This window comes from Emydura macquarii, unplaced genomic scaffold, assembly GCF_026122565.2.
Source record: "Emydura macquarii macquarii isolate MOO-44397 ecotype Brisbane River unplaced genomic scaffold, CSIRO-AGI_Emac_v2 contig_1230, whole genome shotgun sequence".
Classification (NCBI taxonomy): Eukaryota; Metazoa; Chordata; order Testudines; family Chelidae; genus Emydura; species Emydura macquarii.
Window position 1 is genome coordinate 7,126,101 of NW_027131367.1, and position 23,382 is coordinate 7,149,482.

At 38.3% G+C, this 23,382-nt stretch overlaps 1 protein-coding gene across 1 annotated transcript; it reads left to right on the forward strand.

Annotated features, from left to right (window-relative positions):
* The first annotated feature begins 2,180 nt into the window (after positions 1–2,180).
* Positions 2,181–20,250, forward strand: NOL11 (nucleolar protein 11). Its single transcript, XM_067547333.1, has 18 exons — positions 2,181–2,345; positions 5,954–6,067; positions 7,130–7,186; positions 7,978–8,123; positions 8,546–8,603; positions 9,705–9,843; positions 10,254–10,451; positions 11,503–11,579; positions 12,123–12,246; positions 13,215–13,321; positions 13,608–13,685; positions 15,113–15,297; positions 16,091–16,216; positions 17,495–17,722; positions 18,206–18,284; positions 19,253–19,345; positions 19,657–19,764; positions 20,101–20,250. The coding sequence occupies exons 1-18, from the start codon at positions 2,196–2,198 to the stop codon at positions 20,212–20,214; spliced, it is 2,181 nt and encodes a 726-aa protein (XP_067403434.1). The 5' UTR covers positions 2,181–2,195; the 3' UTR covers positions 20,215–20,250.
* Positions 20,251–23,382: the final 3,132 nt, after the last annotated feature.

Genomic DNA, 23,382 nt, shown 5'->3' on the forward strand with positions numbered 1-23,382 from the left:
CTCCATTTCCCTCAATGCTTGGAGTAGGTGGGAGTGGTCATTTGAATCAGAAACACAGAGCGAACTTGGCCATACTTTAAAATATATAGACCTTATGAAATTTTACACAGACACACAACTGCTTTGCCAGCCTTGGTCCTATTCCTACTCCTATTAAAATCAATGGGACTGGGCTGCATTTTGCAAAAGGAAACAAACTGTACTGCTCTTTCTTTATGAAAATCCTATATAACAAGAATTATCTGGTAGTGAAGCTGATTTAATTCAAGCATTCTTACAAGCAGCAACTATTATTGCATGGATGCAAAATTTCAAGAGCCTTTTCTTTTATCTGATGTACTAGTGCTAATCTGCATATAAATTAAACCTCTTTAGCATGATCAACCATCCATAAAACCACATGAATGGCTGTAGAATATGCCATATGACTGATCATTTACATAAGTTGTAATGGAAAAAAACTATGACTAGAGTCTTAAATGCTGTTAATTGCATCTACCTTTTAATTTTCAAACATTAGGAAATTCTTAAAGATTCTTCTTTAAAGAATAATACTGAGAACTTGCATAATGCTCATTTTCAATGTGCTTTGCAAACATTAACTAGTTAAACCTTATTACAATCTCTATGAAGTAAATAGACAAGAATTCTCCCCATTTTACAGATAGGAACACTGCCACACAATAAGTAGTGTTGTATTGATACATGGTTTCAGGTATTATACCTGATATCTATTATGGTTTCTCTGCACAATTCCAATGCTGTACACAAAAAATACCTATAAAGGGCAAAGGATTGTCTTGTGGCTTATAGCAGAAGACTAGGGTGACCACCTTTTCAAAAGGCAAAAGTGGATACATGCAGGAGCCCTGCCCTCTCTGTGGCCCCACCCTTTGCCCCTCCTCTTCCCCTTGAGGCTCTGCCCCCTGCCCCTCATCTACACCCAAACCACCACCACCCCCTGCTCCTCTCTTCCTCTGAGGCCCCACCCTCTGTTCCTCCTAAGGCCCTGGCCGAGGCCAGAAGCAGCCAGTTGACCATGGTAAGAGCCACCCAGGAGGAGCCTGGCCCGCTGTGGAGGAAAAGTTTGGAAAGTATATTTCGGTGACAAAGAAACAGAAAAAAAAAAAACCTCTACGAAAGGAAGAAAAAAACTAAAGAAATGGATATATATACAAAAGACCATTCTTCAGATACCATCGTGGGGAGGCTGAAACTGTACAGAGTAGTGCTCTGCCTAAACAGTTGCGTGAGTGAGTAGAACAAGAGGAAAATGTTAATTCAGGAAGGAAAGGTCCCTACTGAAGGGTACCGTACTTGGGTTCTTCAATTCGAGGCCCAACTATGACCTTCAACACATTTTCAGATGAGCCCCTTAACATCAAATGCCTCAGTTTCTGAGTGCCTAAATCCATACTGCCAACTCCAAACATTCAGAAAAAGATGAGCTAGGCCCCCCACAATCATGAGATTGGCTTACTAATCATGAAGTTTACAAAATAAATACATGTGGGTCCTTTTTATGAGCTGCCTTCTGAGCTTTTAGGCTGCATTTTTCAGGGGTTTTTTTTTCTTTTTTTGCAACCGGGAGGGCTAGAAATGCAGTTTTTAAAGGGCAGCTGAGATTCTCTCTGGGAGCTGGGGCTTTACCTTAAACATCAAAGGTTGGGAAACTGGTGATAGAATCAGGAGAGCTGCCAACCTGAGTCACTGAGGGTCCAGCACACGGAGGAAGCCAGCACCCCCTCTCCCAGAGGCTGGATGAGGGGTGCTCACCTCTTTGATCAGGATTTGAACCTGTCAGCCCCCAGTCAGACAGGGTGAACCCCCTCCCCCATCTCCAGAGCAGGGCTCTGACTGGCCCAACCTCTCACAGTGGCAGAAGGGGTGGGAAGAGTCTGAACCCAGCATCCACAAGGAGGTGTCCATTGACTGACCAAACACCTGCAGAGCTGCCTCCTAGCACCAAACTCCTTCCTCCCCCATAGGTGGCGCTGCTCCTCCCCAACGAGAATGAAGATAACTGCGCGAGGGCCCTCCCCAACTCCGCATGCGCAACCCCTCTCCGAGAGGTCGATTCTCGTGCGCATGCGCGCGCTTCCCCCCTCCCTCCCCGCAGCGGCTGCTTCACCTTGCTCCCCGGAGCCCTCCCCCAACTCTCGCGAGACACGAGACGGAGGCGGCGGCTCGGTAAAATGGCGGCGCTCTGTGAGGAGTTCACGCTGTGCGGCCTGAACGCCAGCGCGGGAGCCGGTGCTGGCCCGGGCATTTTGGGGCTGGAACCCGGCCCGGATGCCGACCGGGTGCTGCTCACCGACCGCGGCAGGACGGCCACCCTCTACCAGGTGAGGGCCCAGCCCGGCGGCGGACGTGGCCGCTCTCTCGGGGGAGCCTCGTTTCTCCGTGGGACGGGACCGCGTGAGACCCGACCGCCGCGCGCCCTGGGGACCGTCCGCGTCCCTTTTCCCCCCCCCTGTACCGCGTGGGCAGCCCCCTTTTCCCCGGGGGGGGGGTGCAGGCTCCGGGCTCTCAGCCTGGCGCGTCTCGCTGCAGCCTTGTAGACGCGGGGCAGGGGCCGCATTGCAGAGCTCGCCCCGGCTGCCGCCTGCCTGCTCCAGGACGGCCCCGATCCCGGCTGGTGCCTGACACCGAGCGCGGGGTGGGGACTGGGGAAGAGGTCATGCAGCCTGCGGGGATCTGCCCCTGCTCTTGTCTCCCTGCTCGGCCGCCCGTTCAGCTGCTGCAGGAGGCTCCCCCCTTGTGCGTTACTTCGCAATAGCCCCTGCACCCGCTCGTCTTCAAGCAGCTGTGCAGCGCCGTGCTACAGATTCGTGCGCACCCCAAGACCGGCCGCCTTGTACTTCTGGGACGCGCTTTTCTACACCAGCTCTCGGGCTTATCTAGTCTGCTACCTCGCCTCTAATCGTGGCCTGACACCTGATGTTTCCGAGCGGAGGGAGGAAAAACCCTTGACTTTCTTTAGCCCTGCTGTTGGGCAGTATATTTAGCCCCTTGTGCCACGCGCTGTTTGGCAGTGTGGCTTCATTTCGTTGCTGACGCAGAGCGAAATGGTCTGTCATGAAACGTAACAGTTTGTAACTTTGGATTTTAATAGGTAGGGCTACAACGATTTTAACTAGCGACAGATTTTGATCCGGCAGTCTCCATTGCCTGCTGGTCTGGGCAGCAACAAATTGGAAATGAAATCCCAGTGTTAAATGACTTTACACTTCAAATGCCCCTTTCATTTAAAAAAAAAAGGTTGCTGAAGTTAAAGGCTAAGGTGTCATAAAATGCTTCATTTCATGTTAGAGACACAAGGTGATGTGAGGTAATATCTTTTATTGGACCAACTTCTGTCGGTGAGAGACAAGCTTTTTAGCTTACCAGCAGTTCTTCATCAGGTCATGGGACAGACAAACCTGTGTGTGCGCAGTCATTTCATGTTGATGGAGCAAAATGGAAACATTCAGTGATGCTGGAAAGGTTAGAAATGCTAGAATTCCGTTCTCTGGCCAATTGGCTATGTTGTCTGCTTCCTGTAAACATTTTGGTGCATGGGCTGCCTCTTACTGTGTGTACAGCTGTGATCTCTAAGTGGTGCTGCAATACTGCTGTGGTTAACATATGACTGCAAATGCCAAGGTGTAAGAATACAAATGTATTAGCAGGGCTATAGTCTGCAGATCAAGAAAAAGGCACTGAGTGCACAGTACAGAGAACAAAAAGGCAACATAATTTAACAGTCATGGAAAAGGGGACTACATCTATCCACGCACAAACTGATCAAACAACACAAGGGGATGGAGTTTAGACAATTTCTGCAATGTTTAAGTGATTGCTTCTTGAACCAGTTGGCTCTAGATTATGTAAGAGAAGGCTATTCTTTGCTTAGTCTTAGGTAATGTATGAGCTAATTCAAGAAGTGACATTACTACTATTTCTGCTACTAGTAAACACATTATAATTAAGGTCAATGTACTAGGGGCAGGCAAGGTATCAAAAAGTAACATAATGATACTAAGCCTTTGGAAAGGGAGAGAAATGAAGTTAGGCAAAAAGGCCTTGAAGTTAAATCCTTAGAGGTGAGAGAGATGCTACTTTAATTTAAAAAAAAAAAAAAAAAGCATTGGAAGATGTGGACTGCTAAACAAAAAGGAAACAAGGAATAAACAAGTGTGGCTAACTGCCAAGGTTAGAGAAATTATTTGAACCAATTGTAAATCCCTCAAAATTTGGAAACCTGACCCTAGAGAAGCCAATAAATAAGAACATATATAACATCAGGCAAGAAGAAGGAAATTAGAAGGGTGAATAGCTAACAATGTAAAAACAAAGTTCTTTAAATATATCAGAAACAAGGGGTCTGTGAAAGAATTGGCTGGTCTGCAGGATCACTGTGGCTTAAAAAGGGAACAGTTAAGGTGGGTAAGGATGTTACTGAGAAGCTAACTGACTTTGCATTAGTCTTTGCTGCTGAGGATACCGAGGAGAATCCTACCCCGTAGCTATGGTTTGCTGGTAAAACATGTGAAGTACTATCTGATCAACATGCCTGAAGAAAAAGTGCTGACAAAAACTGATAAATTTAAAAAGCAGTAAGTCACCACCCAGATGGTATACGTCCAAGAGTTCTGAAGAAGCTTATGTATGACGTGGCTGAGCTCCTAACAAAAACGTGCAGTATCTTATTAAAAACAGCCATTATTCCAGAGGCTTGATGGATAGAAAATGTTATACCTGTATTTTTAAAAGGCTCTAAGAGTGACCTAAGGAATTTATAGACCGATAAATCTTTTATCTGTACCTGACAGATTGGTTGAAATGATGATTAAAAAGAGAATAACAAAACACCTGGAAGATCATGATATGATAGGGTCTAACCAGCACAGTTTCTGCAAAGGAAAACTGTCTCACTAATATCTTAGAATTCTTTGTGTCAAAGCGGATGATAAAGGAGAACTGTTTTGATATTGATTGAGATTTCCATCAGGCCTTTGACTGGGTCCCACATAAGAGGCTATAACTGTCTTTGGGTCAGAGGAAAAGCATCCTAGTCTATAAAATAATGAGAGAGAGAGAGAATCTAGATGAGGAACTCCTGATCTTCCTGTCTTGTAACACAAAATCCAGGGGGCATTCAATTAAATTAAAAGGTGGGAAATGGAAAACTGATCAAAGAAAATGCTTATTCACACAACTTGTAATTTGGCTGTGGAACTCATTGCCATTGGAAATTGAGGCCAAGAATTTAACAAGATTCAAGAAAGGACTGGACGTGTACATGGTTAACTCTGGATATTCTTGATCTCCTGATTGATGACAGACTTTGGAAGGGATATTAAACCTCATGCTTAAGCCAATCTTTAACTACTAGGGTATATCTATGCTTCAAGATGAAGTTGTAATTTCCAGCTCAGGTTTATGTACCTGTGCTAGCTTTGATCAAACTAGCATGCTAACAATAGAACTGTAGGTGCAGGTGGCAGAACAAGCTAGCTGCCCAAGTAAGTACCTACAGTCCTAGACAGGATTGTACTCAAGGTGGCTTAGCTTGTCCTGCTCCCTGTGCCGATGGAGCTACACTTACATTTTTAGCATGCTAGCTCAAAAGCTAGCACATGTATGTTTACACAAGCTGGAAACTACACTTTCAGCTGTAAGTGTAGATGTATCCTTAGAGACCAAGACGAAACCTAATATGGAAGGAAGAATTCCACACATCTGCCTGCTATGAGGTTCTCATACCTTTCCTCAGAAGTATCTGGTACTAATCACTGTCTGAGCCAGGGCTACATGGACCTCACATCTGATCCAGAATGGCAGATCCTGTGTTCTTAATATAAACTCTCTGTTCAAATGGAAACTTCATTAGTTTGTGTTTTGTTGTGACTCCATACCCTTTTTGGAATTACGTATGGACGCCTTAAATTGCATATTATTCTTTGTCTAGGTTTCAGACCAAAAGCCACTGGGTTGCTGGTCAGTCAAACAAGATCAAACTATCACATGCCCAGCTGTGTGTAACTTTGAAACTGGCGAATATATTGCTGTCCATGATGATAAGGTGAGACTTGTATTTTTCAGTGTTTGATGATATAAAGTCTGAATGAATTAGAAGTATTGTTGATTGTGGTTAGCTATTTGAAGCTCTGGAAAAGTGTGGAATTTTCCAGAATCAATGCAGCTACTCATTCCCTTGGGACTTTTCAAATCCTGGAATTGACCCGTGTTGCACAATATCAGAATTTGGAGCCACCTCAGTGATTGATTGCATCTTTGCGCATTCAGTGGAGGGGGTGGCATGCAGCACTGGGATTGGACACAGATATTGTTAGAAGTGTGGGGGAAGGGATGTCCTATGTTGAGAACCACATATTCAATTACTTGCCTCTTGAAAACTTGCAAGTTTTCATTTCCTATAAAAGGTCTCTTCATATGACAGACATAAGCATAAAAATATTTGGCTTAAGATAAGTAGTAAATATTGACATTTTACATTATGAGAACTACATTAACACCTCATTGAGATGATTGTGGTAGTTCACACCTTCACATCTCCTTTTCTACTACTCTCCTTATCTTTCTGCTCTGATCTTTTAAATGGGTAACTGAAAAAAAGTTTACCTACATCTGTTTCCGTTAAATAACTACAGGTTCTGTTTCTTTACACTTTGTATGCTTTCTCATGTCAGTGAGTTATATTTAATAACTAGTGATCCCTACTATACCTTTCTAGCCTGTCAACACTCTCCTGAATTTTCCTCTCTCCTCCCTTTCAGCCTATCCTGATCTGGCTTCTTTTTGTTTTCCTTTAATCATGCTACTGTATCTTCTCTCCTCAAATATCTCTCCATCCTCCCTTTGAAATGCAAACTTCTTGAGGTTGTGCTAAACTCCTGCTGTTTTAACAACTTGAATTTTTGCCTGGATCCTCTGGGCTGTCCCTCCCCACAAACCACTCCCCTGAGACTGCTCTGACTAAGGTCAATCCTTGTGAATTCAGAATTAATTCAAAATATCTTGGTATGTTTGCTTTCACTAACAAATATCTCATATACCAGTCTGTGATGGTAAAGGTAATGGAGTGTTGTTTCATCATGTTTATAAAACCATTAATTTTTTAAAGGTTTTAAGAATATGGAAGGATGAAGATGTTAATCTGGATAAAGTATTTAAAGCAACAGTAAGTTTTTTCTTTTTTTATAATTAGTCATGTATATTCCCTTTAAAATTAGAATTATGAATTTTTGGAGGGGCGGATGTTAGCTTTGCATTCAAATGTTGGTTTTCAGTTACTGGTCTCCTTAATTTACACTTCCAATAGTATGGAATATTACTAGTAATTCACCTGTATGCTTAGGTTTAAAGATCTCTTACAAACATTTAAATTTAATGGTTAGTAAGGGCCAGTGATAACCCTTTGAAACATAATAGAATTTATAGGTTGTGGGCTTTTCTGAAGGGGGCCACTGGGTGAATTACATTTCAATACATAAGGCTTTTCCTAACCTATTGCTGTGAGTAAAAGGTAAATTATTCAACTGAATAAGTGGCTAAATCAGAAAATCTTTTTGTATTTTGTGTTGCGTTGTAGTGAGTTCTGGTTGATAGATATGTTGTGCTTTAGTAGTTATATTTAAATTCCTGGTGTCACTTGAGTGTTCTGAATTGAAACTTACCTGATATGACCCAGAAATGTAATGCTAATTAAGTTGGAACAGATGTTTTTCTAGCAATTGCCTCTTTCAGCAGTGATGGGGCAGTGAAATGATTTGCATGATGCATCACGATGTTTCCAAAAAGTGGAGCTTACTGGGACTCCACTATGAGGAATTCTGCACTGGCAGCATTCTATTGCTGGTCAGTTTTTTATTAAAAAATTAAATGTAGAACAGATTTTTTTTAATTTCTACAATCTGGTGGCAATGAATTGAGAATGTAGAATAAACTTTAAAAAGAACTCTCCCTTTACAGCTGACGGCTGAGGTATATCGGATACATTCACTACCCCATACAGTGCCACTTGTGCTATTCAAAGGAGGTGCTGTGCGAACCTTAGATGCTCTGCTAGCAGCGCCACAACAAGAAATTGAAAATGTTATCTCGGATGAAGTCATTAGGTGAGTAATACAATTTTTAGGGAACTAGCTTCATAATCCAAGGAATTGATGGTCATATGTGACTCAATTTTTAGGTATACTACTGTCTATCTTGTGCCTGTTGCAGAAGTGAGAGCTACTATTTTATTTAAAAATGTCTTGTGCCCTAATATTTTAGGGCTATAAGAATATCATTAAAATGAGATGTATAAAGATACAAATACATAATTAATGCATTTAGATGAAAGAGTTAATGTTGAAGACTGCAGTGACAGACGCATCAGTTCTATTTGCTGTTCATCCATAAGTATATATACCTAAAGTTTTGAGGTGTTATATTAAATATATCTATTGCTTATGTATTTTTACTGGATTGCCCACTTAAAAATGTTCAATTGTTTTTACTTGTAGCAAGAAATAATCCTCAAACTTTCAACTTTTAGGTGGAGTGAAGCTTTCATGGAAACTCAACAACCTGTTTTAATTTTTATTACTGAGAAAGTGAGTGGCTTTTTAAAAAAAACTTGTTACATCAAAAAATATCTGAAATTATAACCGTTTAAATTTAAACTTTCATTGCATCTCTTGCTCGATTTCTCAAATATGGGAAGTTAATATATTAAGTATTGTAATATTTCTGTCTTAACTAGTTAACTCAATTGTAATATGAATTTAATTATCATGTAGTGATGAGGGTGACTAAGTTGAAAAATCTACAAAATGTCACTATCACTGGAAAGCTCTATGAACTTGTTCTTATTACCCCAGGGATGGATTCAAGATGTTTAATTATAATGGGGGGGAAAATGTAGTGACCACTTAAAACCAGTATTACAGAGACCTACAACTTTAAAGCTATATTTTTACTTGGGATACAAATAATTTACAAAAGAGAGTCTCATTTTGGTGGGGAGGGAGGAATTCCTATGTATTTATCTGAAATACTGTACATGTCTCTACAAAGTGATAATCTTATTGAATGTGATCCATTATCTTGCTTCCAGGGATGGAAACTTGTTTTGATCCAAATCTAGAGAGCAATTAACATTAAAATTGGAACAGTGGTAGTATTTTTTTGTTTTCCTGAGTGCCTAGGAGCACCAGTCAAGCTTTGTTTTGAAATAAAATTTGGGAAATATTAAGTAAAGGATAACCCTCATAACTTAGTGCTTGGGATGGAGATGAGGTCTACTGCAACTTCCTCAGTAATTGTATGTTTGGCCAGTGAAATGACTTCTTGAATGACCATTTGGTCTACTGAACAAATACATGCTTTTTTATTATGTTAATAGCCTCTTGAGTCCTTCATATACACTGTTGATTAGTGGCTGAAAGTGATTCTCTGAAATGTTGGCTTTCATTCTCATTTTTGTCTTCCCTGTAAATTCATTTGTATTGCATTATTTTATTATGTCACTTCATGTGTGAATTGGCAAACTGTTTCATGTGAGTTATTTTTACAGCATGTCCAGTGAAGAGTTTAGGTTCATAACTCTAAATGGCACGTGTGGCAGTTCACTACTCCTAGTTTTATAACACTAGTATCTGTAGTGTGTCCCTGTTTTGTAAATGAAATAGCCATATTCTAATTTTCTTTTTTAGAATGGGAATTATTTTGTGCATGTGCAGAAGGTTAACCCGGATATTCTACACAAGTACAAGCTTCAAGAAGAAGAATCCTCCAATCCACTGAGTTTTACAGCATATACAAAAAACAAGATTCTCACACTCCTGTGTTTGTGTAAGTCTTATTTTATGATGGATGTATTTGGTTTAAGCTTGTAAATTAACTACAGCTGTTCGTGAATTGCTGTTGTCTAATGTAACAACTCTTTGGTATTAATTTGTGTAGAACATTGGAAGATAGAAGTAGTAATTAAAAATTTTTAGCGTTCTCTTGTTCTAATGGCTGGAGATACTTTAATCCTGATCATGGTATGTGTTGCACCATGTGTGTCCTTAAGAAAGTTCTGCATTTGAACTGTCTTCTGAATTGACTCTATTATGACTAAAGTCAGTCCATTTAGGTTAGCTTTTCATATGCAAATTTTATAATGTTTTTAGATGTACTTATGAAGGTTTAGGAAAACAGAGGCATTGTTTGACACAATCATTAACTTAAAATGTAGTATCACTTTTCTCTTCGGACAGATTCTAATGGATGTGTGTATAAGGCTCTGATGTCACTACAACAAAGTGCCCCAGAAGAAGAGCAAATTCTGTCCAAGTCACTACTGCTCAAATGTGTAGTGTCTGACACTGTTCTAAAAGGAGCTTCATTAGCTATCCTTGGTAAAGATCATGTTGCAGTATTGGGATGTTTGGATTCTTCACCTAATATTGCTAAAGGTAACTTTTGAAGTGACTTGTTTTATTAATTAACTTCTAAGACAAAAGTCAGTTGGCCATATAAACCAGTTGGTGGATTATTTTTATGATCTCTTCACAGAAAAGAATAATCTTGGGTTGGAGTTTCTAATCAGGGAATTTTCAGCTTTTTGTCAGAGCCCAGGTTATTTAGTAGGGATGGTAAGGAAACTGAATTTCCAACAGTAAACCAGCACTGTCTGAAGTAGAGTTAATTGAATTGTACAACTGAGTTGTCTACACATACTGAAGGTTTGCCTCTAATGGAATGTAATTGTAAATGGTACAGTCCAATTCAAGACTAGAAACTACTTTTGGTATTGAATTTCACTCGCTGAACTGCAATATTTCTACTGTTTTTGCAAATGGTAAGAAAATATAGTGGGAGATAACCCTCAAATATTTTAACACTTGTTGGTAATTCTCCTTTTGTATGCTGAAATTATCTACTTCTACTGAAAGCAGAGCTGGCTGGGAAATAGAATTTCAATCCTTTGGCAAACTTTGAGTTTCCAAAACATTTTCTGTCCTGAATCAGGATGAAGAGTCAAATTTGAAGCAAGAATGAATTTTTCCAAAATATTTTTGTTTTGGATACACTGAAATGCAAGGCAGCTAGGAACATGTCAGTGTTTCTGAAATCAAATATACTCCCCATAATCATTGGCTGCTGGCTTGGCCACAGAGGAAAGCAGGACAGCCTAGAAGCTGACCAGGGGTGGGGGGGGCAGTACAGGGAGCTTGCTTGCCAATCAGGCAGGCAGGCTGGCCTGTTTCCATCAAGTTTCAGTGGAATTACTCTTCTTTTTGGAAACTTTTTTCAAGCAGTTTTAATTGCAAGTGGTAGCAAGAAAACCGCCTCATTTGACTTGTCAAAATGACTTGCACTATTCTTTAGTGCTGGGTGCACTATCTAACTTATGTTCTGTACATTCTTAAATGCAATTTCACTTTATTTCCGGAATCCTCTCTCTGAAAACTACAGAGAAATGTCAGGTTTCTGTCACTTTGAACTGTTTTCCTTTTTCTGTAGAGTGCCTTTCTATATGGAACACAAAATTTCAAACATTGCAGACTTCAAAGGAACTACCACAGGGAACCTCAGGACAAGTAAGCCCTAATTTAGTATTCAATATCTATGGTACTGTAGGCTTCAATCTAACAAACTTGGCATTTCTATTTTATTGTAGAAATTAGTACATACAACAGGTGGGCGGGGGGAGGGTGTTCTGTTTAAGCTATGGTAAGAGAAACAGACATTTTTGAGCAGCTTAAAATGGTAGACCACTTTGGGTCAAGAGTTGAACATTTTGCCGTCTTCAGGAAAGGTGTGCTTATGCAATAAAACTGCTACAGGGCTGCCTCGATGTAGGGAGGCAGACTTCTTAAATCATAAATTGATTTAAAAGTAACTTAGTTTTCAATGGCCACTAGGAGGCACTTAGTCTGCCCAAAAATAAAGCTTGTCTCATTCACATAACCTGATCAATGATACTAAGACTCTTTTACAACTTCAACTGAAAAGGGTAGATGGAAAGAAAAACATCTTACTGAGATGTCTAAAGAATATTGATTGAATGGATTTTTGTGCAGAAGTCCAAATTAGTTTCTGTACTTCATCTGTTAATTAACAATGTGCTTAATATTTTGTAGTTGTGGTGTTACGGGGAGAAATTTTTTTTAACACATGGGAAGGTGCTAACTGTAATTGTATACAAGTGTGAAACTTCATCCTTGGCAGCTGCTGTTGGAAAACTCAAAGATACTCAAACTTCAGGTAAGGCTTTGATTATACATATTGATTAGTGAATACTTTCAGTCCCAGCATATGCATCATACCATTAATTCTCTTGAAAAACTTCATAGAAAAAACTAGATCAATTTTACAGTAAAAAAAGCTAGTGTTCAAGCTGTTTAGAGTTCAGCTAAACTTTACATTCTGTTCCTTTGCAAAAACTTGTTGAAATGTCAATGACGCTACATGTAGCATGGATGCAGTGAAGCTGAGAGCATCCTAATGTGTCTTGGTGCTTATGAGCTGTGAATTTCCTTAAAATTTATTTAACAGCATCAAGCATTCACTTACTGAATTCTTTGTATGGGTTTTTGTAGAAGAATAATATGACTGTCCAGTATGCTGCTAAACTGTTGAATGTTGTGCTAGTTAAACTTTTATTATGTCTATTAATAAAACTGTACTTATGCAGTTTTTTAGTTGGAAGCTTTTTTAAAGTATCTTAATGTACAGTGCTGATTTTTTTAATAAAAATTCTATGCCTTTCAGACTTCAGATTATAGTCTTTTTAGCTCAGGGGTAGTTCTTAGTACTGCTTTCTCTGAAAATAGGGCATTGTGGAGACAATTTAACATCAGTCCTGTTGCATCTGTATAATACTATTGAAAGTATTCTAATATTTAGGATGAATCAGATATGTAAAGTCAGGATAGACTTCAGAGCAGCTGGTGCATTTGTGTCTTGACTGATAAAGCAGCTGTTGACCTTATTGTCTAGGAAAACATTTTTACTTAATGCTGATCTTAAAATTATTTTAATAATAAAATGCATGGAATTGGAAACATTTTGTATTGACAGGGAATGACTCAATATTTTAAACTGCTTTAGAGAATTAAGTGATCCATACTGCTATCAGAGATTAGAAATAATAGGATTAATTTACTTCCATTCTTAGTGAATGCACTTTTATAATTTTTTAATATAGGTTTAATATAACTGTGTTTGTACAGGCATGAGAACTGTGTCGTCCTATGTAAATTGGAATATACTTCAAGAAGAGCTGGCATCTCCCCAAAAACAGCAATCTGTAACTGCTAAAACTGAATCCAAGAGAACTGTAAGTTTCAGGGCTATATTTCCATGGGGCATTTTTTGCAGAATGTAATTTCAAAACTTCAGAGTTGGCTCTGGCACTAACAGTGTGTCCAACTGTGATCTAACTTCTCAGCATTGTTTGGCTGGTGACCTTAAGCCCTACGTACTGTTGCTGCAACACACAAATAGCAAATCCCTGCTGTTCCTAGTTATCTTGATGAAAATGTATAATTTTGTTTCTGTTCAGGCTTTGAGAGTTAAAAAAAAAAAAAAAAAAAAAAAAATTTTTTTTTGTTTTTAAATCACAGTTAAGGGCGAGAAGGAACAATGTTGTAAAAGTGCAGCCAGACACCCTTACAGTTGAACAGCTTTTATCAGATATAACAGTAAGTAAATGAAATATCCCCAATAATATTTTATTAACCTATTAGAATCTCTCAAAATAAGTCAACCCAAATGGCAAATTAACTTCTGGCACTGCTATTCTTCCTTTCCTGTCCTCCTAGCTTGATATATATTCTTGTAAGAACTAGCCTTGTTGGGGGGTTAAACCATTAGCATATAACTATTCTGCAAGAACAGTAGCTCATGCATAATAGTAATGGAATTAAAGCTAGCTCTTTCAACAAAGCTTTAGGAATACTATACAGCATCTGGATAACTTAAATGATGATGTTGCAGGCTGCCCAAAGAGGTGGGCTTTAAATGTAAAGGCAATACACATTCTGAATTAAATGCTGAGACTGAGGAAAAAAAGATTCTGACTGAACTCTAGACTTGTACCTTTTTGAAGCCTTTCCTCTCTGGAAGATTTTATTTTTTTGTTTGGATTTAAATATGACATCTGCACGGAGACTTGAGGCACCCTGACAACTAGTATTCCAACATAAAACCCTTCTTCCCAAACCTTCACACCTTAGTTTCTAGATACAATGTAAAACAAGCTACTTCATTTTCAAAAGTAATCAGAAGGTGAAGTCCTTTCTATTACTCTTATTTTGGAAATGATAAACTTAATACCTGTATCAAGATTAATGATTTTCACTACCGCATCACTTTAGAAACAAGTTAAGCAAAATCCTAATGTAATTCCCAAAATTGCTGAACTAATTTAATTGTATTCAAACTTACAGAGTTAAACTAAGCTGACTAGATGCCACATAGGGAGACTTACTATTGGCTGTAAGCTCTGAGTAACTCCTGGAAATTGTTGCAAAGGGGGTGTGATCAAAAGTGCTTCCTATCTTCTTTGAAAGTTTGACTGCGTTGGTACATGCAACACGTTAGTTTAAAAAATGTTGTTCACGGAATCATAGTGCTGTAACTCAAGTTGTTTGATTTGAAATTGAGTAAAGATCTTTGCAAATGTTCTAGTAGCTAATGGGAACACAGTTATCGAGTAAAGGTTGAGTGAGACCACTCCCACCTGATTTTTAAGGGTATAACTTTCAGTTCTAGATCAGGGTTTTTGGTCATTGTAGCAAGACTGCCAAAAGGGGTATCTTAAAATTTTTCTTAGCTGAAAATTTTAAGATTTTCTTTTTTTTTTTCCTTCCAATATGGTGATAGTAGATTTATTAGTTTGCAGGGAAGAAGAACTCTGTGTGGCTTGAAAGCTTGTTTCTCTCAACAGAAGTTGGTCCAGTAAAAAATGTCTCCTCTCTATCCTGGGACCAACATGGCTACAACTAAATGGCATGTTGTTAGTTTGCAGTCTGAAGTATTTTTTCTCCACTTCAGTCTAATTAGTAACAACATGCTAGTCATAATCTTGTACTCCTAACACTTTTTAATCGGCTAATGTTGTTTTCAGGATTCTTCTCAAAATGATATTGAAGAGGAATTGAGGCAGTTCTTGTCGAATTTACAGATGTCAGATTTCCAAGCTACTCTTGGATATATAACAACAGGTCTCGTGAACAGGTGTAAAACCGAGCCAACATTCTACCCTCGGAATTGCCTGATACACTTGATCCAGACGCAAGGACTCTCTTACAGGTGAACACTCTTCTTTCTTTTTACAAATTTTTACCCCACATCTTTAATTTAAAAAGTGCTTAAGTTCATTTTTTAAAAGTGACTAGTTCACTTGTGTACTTTTGAAAGTATTAGTTAGGGCAGCGGTTCTCAACCTTTTTTTCCCCGAGTACCACTCGGGTCAGGTACAGTCAGGTCAAGTACCGCTTGACCTGACTGTACCTGGCCCGAGTGGAACTCGGTAAATGAGCGGGGGGAACACTTCTAGCGGCGGTGGGGTTCAATGCCCTCCACCGAAACCCTGCCGCCGTTTGACCGGGGGGGGGGGAGGGAGGAGATTCGGTAGCGACGAGCTTCTGCAGCGCGATGGGGGAATCGGCGGCAGGGTATGCCTTGCCGTGTACCACCGGTTGAGAACCGCTGACTTATGGTCTAAATGTGGAGACTTTTCTGGGTGTGTGTTTTTTTTTTTTTTTTTGTTTTTTTTTTAAGTGATTGTTTTGTGACCTGCTGGTCTCAGGAAGTCCTGTAGGATTTCTGTTTAATACCAATTTTGATAGATCTTGAGTACTGATTTTCATCAGATCTCAAAGTGCTTCATAATTTTTAAAATATATTTATAATTTTTGCTACTGTGAAGTAGGGCAATACATAAAGTCAGTAGTAGAGCAGGTGCTGAACTTGGGTCTCCCAACTAGTCCTTAATTAGTGCTCTTAACCACTGGACCATCCTTCCTCTCAATCTAAAACAAGATTAGTGCTTCAGTAGTTCACACATTGTCTAAATGTGGGGAATAACTTTATTCTGTTTCAGTTTGTGCCCAGACTTAATGGCAGTTGCCTTGGAGAAGACAGATGTGCATTTGTTGCAACTCTGTCTACAGCAATTCCCTGACATTCCTGAAGCCGTTACCTGTGCTTGCTTGAAGGCTTTCTTAAGGTAAGTGGGAAGCTGGTAATACATTCCCTTCAGTTAATCTAGTTTTTACCTGAATACTTGGTTTTAACACATCTCCAAGAATAACTAGTGTTCTAAGCTTTTTACAGATCGAGAGACAATATTTTAATAACCTTCAAGGAACCTGAAATCATATTCTTGAAATTTTACTCAGCACTTCAGTCAGCAAATTACTTCAGAGACTGAAATTGATGCCATGCTTATGTGTTGTACGATTGTCTCCTCTTAAGACACTATTAGCATTAGTCCTGTTGCCACTAAAGCTGGATGCTCCTCCTTGCTTTCATGGCTTCTTACTTTTGCCTATACACCATGTGTTTTTATGCAGTTTATCACCCTTACAAAAAGTGCTGAACTATGGTATTTCTGTTTTTTATATTATATCATGGATGGTATATTGCTAAGACAAACCAAAGCATAAAGCCAGACCAAAAAAAAAGACTGAATAGCAGCACTGATAGTCCCCAAAACACTTGGAGCCATCCATGTGCAGATTCACTTAAATGCAATAAGTCTTAATCTCAGTATCTTCTCCACACTTGCTAGTTAAAAGTGTAACAGAAAACTACACCTATTACATAACCTGTGCCACATGTCAGAATGTCCTGCAGTCCCCAGACAGAAGAGAGATTAAAGGGAGTACTTCACTCTCTCTTGGTTTTGAGTTTTACTGTTACCAAAGCCTGTCTTATATTGGTTTATCTTGCTCCTGTAAATTTTACATGGCATGCTAAACCAATATATAACAGTGATAAATTGTGTGTGTGGAAACTAAAATTAATGTAGCTAAATTGGTTAAACAGAACATCTTTAGTTAAACTGGCACAATTTTGTGTTGACAAGCCCTTAGCATTTTACAATATTAAAGTATAGTCCTGCCAACTAAAATTCTACCATCTATCTATGCAAGATGCCTATTGACTACAATAATTCTGCAAACTATTTAGATTGCCAAAAGTTACTATCCATGAAGACAACTCATTCTTTAAAAATTTCAAAATGGCAAAGTGTTGTTCATTTTAGCAGCTAATTGCTTGGAAAATGTCAACTGCCTGGATGCTAAATGTTGGAATAATTATAAACATTTAAAAGGAACAAAAAGCATATAACTCTACATAATGCCTTATGATCAAAACATTTTTAGTTGGATATAACTTTTTTAAACAGGGCCATAATAAAATGGCTGGTAGCACGGTAATTAAACTTGTGGTGCTATATAATCCCCAGTAAACATTTTGTAAATATTATTCCTTCTTATAGCATTAATGATGACAGTCTTGAAAGAACAAATGTAAATTTAGATTCAGTAATTAATTACATCGATATTACGCACAATGATAAAGTGGAAAAACAAACTGAAACTGTACAGAATGGCTTCAGTTCTGAACTGCTGGAGGAGGACAGCTGTGATATTCAATTAACACAGAAACCGCATGCGATGGACACTGAAGAATTATGTCCTGTTGGACCACAAAAGGCAGCTCTACTGTATCCTTTGGTGCATGTATGCCCTGTTAATTTTGTTATCTCTAGGTTGATAGATTAAAATATAGGCTGTAAAACAAGTGGTGCTTTCTATTAGCATTGTTCCAAAGTCTCATTTAACCTCTTGTAACCATCAGAAGCTTGTCAGTTGTGGTAAATTTGTCATAACTACAAAGTGAAAAGGCAGTCTTCAAATGCATGCTGTAAAATAGATGTTTAGTATTGACTTACATTTACTTTAAGTATGCAATTTCATGTCACAATAGTAAGTTTGGTCTAAATGTTAGCTTCAAACAAGACATGCTATACTCAGTCACTGAAACTCCCTTTTATGTCCTGGGAGAAGTGCAAGGACCAGGGAGAAGAATATTCAGAAACGAGTTTCTTTCTAGAAGTCTAGAAAACTATTTTAACAACTAAGATCCACTGAACCTTTTGTAGAAGTGACAATTCTTGAAACTGTATTTCCTGAATAATCCTGCACAGAAATGCCATTCTCCATTCAGCATACAGTGAAACATTTCTTGTGCCTTATCTGAAAGACCTTTCAGCTCAGCAAGTCATTGTAAGCATGTTACATACTTGTTAGAACTAATTATCAGTTTAGCTCTTCATTATACATCAGAAATCTATTTTCTTTGAATGATCTCTTTTAATGTATTGGCTTAAAACATCAAATAAGAATTTAAAATGGTATCAAGTGTCCCAAAGCTATGAAGTTTGAGCGAATTTTCACAGAAAGCAGGTGTAACTACATTATGCCTTTTTTTTTTTTTTTTTTTTTTGAATATTCCTAATTTTACTTCATGTTCTGGTCTAAAAATGTGTATGTTGTGAGTAAAATAATTATGCATTCAGTAGCAATTTGTTTAGTCACTTTCTCTATCCTGCTTCTATGGCTTTTTCACAATCACAAGGGAGAAACTTTTCAAGTGATTGTAAAATGACAAATTGGCAGGGGTTATTCAGTGATATATGTAGTACCTGAAACTCTTAACTCTGCTTTAATCTGTTCTCACTGAACAAAATTTGTCTGCTACTGAACCAGCTCTCTCACTAATTATTTTGTTTGGAGGTGGGATGGGACTTTCAGGAGATCACTTAGTGTGCAGGAAACTGTTGGCCTAATACTAATAGTCAGTGAAGTTAATGCGTTCCAGTTGAGATCAGTAAGGGCAAGCATGGCCCCCGTTTGAATGTGTTCTTTAACAAACTCTCCTGGAAAACCAGGTCGTCATGGTATGGTAGTGTGTCTGACTTAAGTATCAGTCTGTCAATATAGTGATTGATGTTGAATTTCTTCTTATTTTGAGCATGCTCAATCTGCTAGTTTTCTGTGCTTTCCAGAATTCATTCTAGTCCACAGATGTCATCAAAAAGCCTTGAGACTAATAATCCAGATTTATTATACAAGTTCCTAGGTAGCTGAAAACCAGTACACTAAACTTTACAAAGGGGGGCATGTTCAGGGAAAAAAGCTAAAAATCTGTTAAATGTATGTGTTAAAGCAGTCTGTCTCCATTTTCCTTCTAGCTGTTTCTCCGGTATTTGCAGTACCTATATATGAAGTGCAGTGAAAAAGTTAGTACTGATCTTCCTGGCATGCTTTCTCCAACCATAAACCAGGTGAGAAGATAGCACTAAATATTACTCTAAACTTGGTAATGGCATAATTTTGTAGTTAGATCAGTTCAGTATTGCATTGCCTTTTTTAATGACATGCTAACAGATTAATGTCTCTATGAAGTGGCTTGGAAAAAGACACATTCTCCAAGACTTGATGACAAGGAGTTTCGTTTTACCTCTCTAGAAATGTAAACTTTCAATACAAATGTCCAATTCAACCCTTTGAAATATATTCTGTTAACCAGACGTGGTTAGATATCAAGTACTATAAAACACTTTTATGGTAATGCTGATGTATCTTGTTTCTTCAGATTATGGACTGGATGTGCCTGTTACTAGATGCTCATTTTTCAGTTGTGGTGATGCTACCAGAAGCGAAAGAATTGCTTTCTAGCTTGCATAAGTTTGTGAGAGCACAAGTAAGTTACCCTTCCTATAATACTCAACTAATCTGAGTATGGCTTTAGTATCACAGAGTGGCATGTGGGATTTGAAAACACAGTAGACTCAACAATCATATACATTTGCTCTCCTCTACTCATATGCTTTGTCCCTTGCATCAAATTGCTACTGCCTTCTATCCACTTCAGCTCCAGAAGTAACATTAGTGCAGTGGTCCTGTGTTTATAGTGTGAACAACTATCGCTATCCTTCAGGATGAGTACACCATATAAATGTGCAATTGTTTCACTATTTTCAGATATGAAAAAAATTCCATAAGATTTGTATTATAAACATCTTAATTTTCTTCTTAGGTACGATTTTACTCTGAACTCAACAAGATAGAAGGAAGTTTGCAAGAGCTACAAAGAATAAAACATCAAAAAGACTTTGGCTTATATTCTATTGAAATGTTGGAACTTGTTTGAATTTAATGCATTCTTCATAAACTTATTTTTTATTAATCTCTTCTGACAAGTATTTATTTCCTCTTCATAATGGGTTATAAGCTTTTCTGTGCAGGGTAACGTGGTTTACATTGTGAGGGGTGTAAATTGGAGGCTAATGTATAAAGCTCTCCCATTTTCCCTTGATGAGGTATTGGAGACTTAATTACATGATATCAGAATAATCTTACAGCTATTAGGAAAATATACTCCCAGTAATACTCCAAAATGTAATTTGATTTTTTTAAATGTTTAGGATTGTACAGAAGGTCACTTTTTTACACCATCTGCCTGGTTTCCCCCTTGTGTAGTAAATTTTACTGTCAGTATAATACCCAGGGCACAAAACAGGTTATATTTAAGGGAGTAAGAATAACTAATTGCTTTTCAGTTGGTCCTTAATATTGGACAAATTTACTTTTCTAAAAGATGGAAATAAGCCATTAATGTCAATTTGTAGTTCCTTATCACAGGGTTAAATCCTGAAGAGAAACTCTGTTCTCTCCTCAGTATCAGGTGAAATGGCAAAAGATTCTTTTGCTTGTGGCTTTTTCATTTTATTACTTTTTTTTAATTTTTAACTTGAGGGTTTAGTAGCTAAACAGACAACATTTGGGGGAAGGACCTTCTCTAGCTAGAGCAGATCTGAAAAATATAAAATGACAAAACTTCCCCTTTGGAGGCATGAACTACACAGTTGTTTCTCTGGTCATTTTATAACAGCTAAAATCTCAGATTTGGTATTTCACAAAGCTCTTGTCTTGCCCACTCAGTTTATGAATTGCAGATAAATTTAGGTCATTACAGCATGCTTCATTGGCCTCTCATTTTAAAATTGTTTTCATATTTTACTTTTGAAGCAACCAAAGTCTAGTTTTATTCTCTGACGGTAGTGAGGTAACATAGTCCAGTGGATAGAGTGTTGGACTGAGACTTAGTAACCTGGGTTCTATCTTCTACTCTGTCACTTATGCCCAAGGTCTCGCAGTACATCAGTTCTCCACCTTTTTGTGCTGTTTCCCCTCCCATCCTGTCTCTTGCTTGCTTAGATTGTAAATTCTTGGGATAGGGAATGTCGTGTCTGTACCCCAGTCTCAGTTGAGTCTTCCAAATACTGCTGTAATCTGAAGTTTCTTGATGTGTTCCCTACCTGATGACTCCTCTAGTTTCAGAATCTAGAGTTGAGGAGGAGAGCTGCTTTCTGGACAGGAGGAATTTTATTTTTTCTCAGATTGAGGTAGAATCTAATAGTTTGTTTAACAGGGAGAACTTGTTCATGAAACAGTCTCTCTGAGATAAGACACCCTTGTGCTAAGAAGGAGCCAGACCTTAGCCAGAGGCAACTGACTAGAACACTCTGCCTTTCATAAGTCCATGCAAGACTTACTGAATTAATACATATTAACTGTTCTTCTGAAGCTTTCTTAAATCTAGAAGGATTGTGATGCCGTGCTTAGGTGCATTCCCAGCCAATGGGCATGGCTAAGAAAATCTTAAAATAAAAGGAGAAACAATTTTGGAGACCATGGAGAAAGATAAGTGAAAACTGCCCCCGAAGTTTGCTTAGAAACTAGACGAATAGTCTTTGGAGCTTTAGTCATCTGATTTGAAGTAAAATCAAGGAGACTCTGACTTGGAACAAATGGCTACCTAGCACCTCTTATAGTTAGACTTATAACAAAATTTCACAAATGTGTGAAAAGGTTTGCATAGGTCCCCAACCACTCTTTAACCACAACTACAGCCTAAAGGACCTTCTGGTTCAGGGATCTAGAAGTATTTACTCAGATTCCAGCATAAGAATTGACATACTGCAACAGTCCCAGTGTATTATATAATTGTGGTTTAAGGATAAAGGAATAGATTAGAAAATTTACATGGCTTTGGCCATACAGTTTCAAATATATTTTGTTAAATCATGTTAACTATATACAACTTTTCTCTAAGCACTTGAATAATATGGTGATGTGTGATGAGAGAATGTTGTTAGAACAGCATCTTGTCTCAACAGAAGTCAGGACCAGATGTTTCAAAGGAATGTGCAAGAATCCCTGCAATGGACAATTAGGGAATAATCGCCCCATAGTTCGTTTCTTCTCAACCTCAGGCAACCAGTGGTGGTTTTATACCTTACGCAGGAGGGTCTATATGTTACATTAGCTAGGATAAAATGTTCTTATACATACAAATGTCTACTTAATCATAAGATCTAGGATTCAGGGGGAGCTTGTGGCAGTGAGTTCCACAAGTTAATTATGCACTAACTCCAGTATTTCCTCTTAACAATCATTACATTTATAGCTGGTAACTTAATTGGATGTTCTCTTGTTCTTGTATTATGAGAGGGAAAGTAAGAGTACCTCCTCTGTACCATTTTTCTGGTACAGATACCCACTTTACATGGGGGGTAGCTTCAGCCATTCTGAAAGTTGCGTGTTTTTTTATCCCCTCTACATCTGTACATGACAAATTTGCATGCTGCAGAATTCAAGTTTTCAGTTAAAAAACTTGATAGCCCTAAATATTGAAAGCCTCTTGAACATGACGACCAAACCCCAATGTAATAGGTTTTTTTGTTTGTTTGTTTTGTTTTTTGTAAAACAAGTGTGAACTAGTCTGTTCTGAGCCAGAATCCCATTTGATCTATCCCTGTAAAGGATGAGTTGTCATATCCACTTGAACTCCAGGTGGCTGTGATTTGAAGGATAGACCTTCTGGGAGATGGCCTTGAGGGTTCAAATTACTAAAATTCATCATACTGGAGATTACCGTTACCATTTGCCTAAAATTCAGAATGTCAATATCTCCTCTTAAAATTCTGATGCTACATAAATGCAGCAGAGATGCACTCTAGTTTTTTGTTGCTGCTGTTTGTAGTGGTCAAAAATAGCCAACTGCAGAATTCAGGCTACCACTCTAGAATCATCCTTGCCTTTTCATTAGATTGGACAGAATTTGGCTAGGGTTTTTTAATTTAAGCAGATATTGTTAAATTTTTGATTTTTTGGTTTAAATTCTCATAGCTGTGGTAAATCATGGGGGAGGGAGTCAGACAATAATTATTTAATGACTGTAGACATTGAGACTCAAAGTTTTAGTTTTATAAATGCTGCATCACTATCTATAGTTCCACCTTTGCTAACGCTGGAG

Bases quoted from the DNA above. Each gene is read 5' to 3' on its own strand.
- NOL11 (XM_067547333.1), top strand. From the start codon at position 2,196: ATGGCGGCGCTCTGTGAGGAGTTCACGCTGTGCGGCCTGAACGCCAGC. The intron at 7,187-7,977 runs GTAAGTTTTTTC...CTCCCTTTACAG, and splicing joins ATAAAGTATTTAAAGCAACA to CTGACGGCTGAGGTATATCG. The intron at 8,604-9,704 runs GTGAGTGGCTTT...TTTCTTTTTTAG, and splicing joins TAATTTTTATTACTGAGAAA to AATGGGAATTATTTTGTGCA.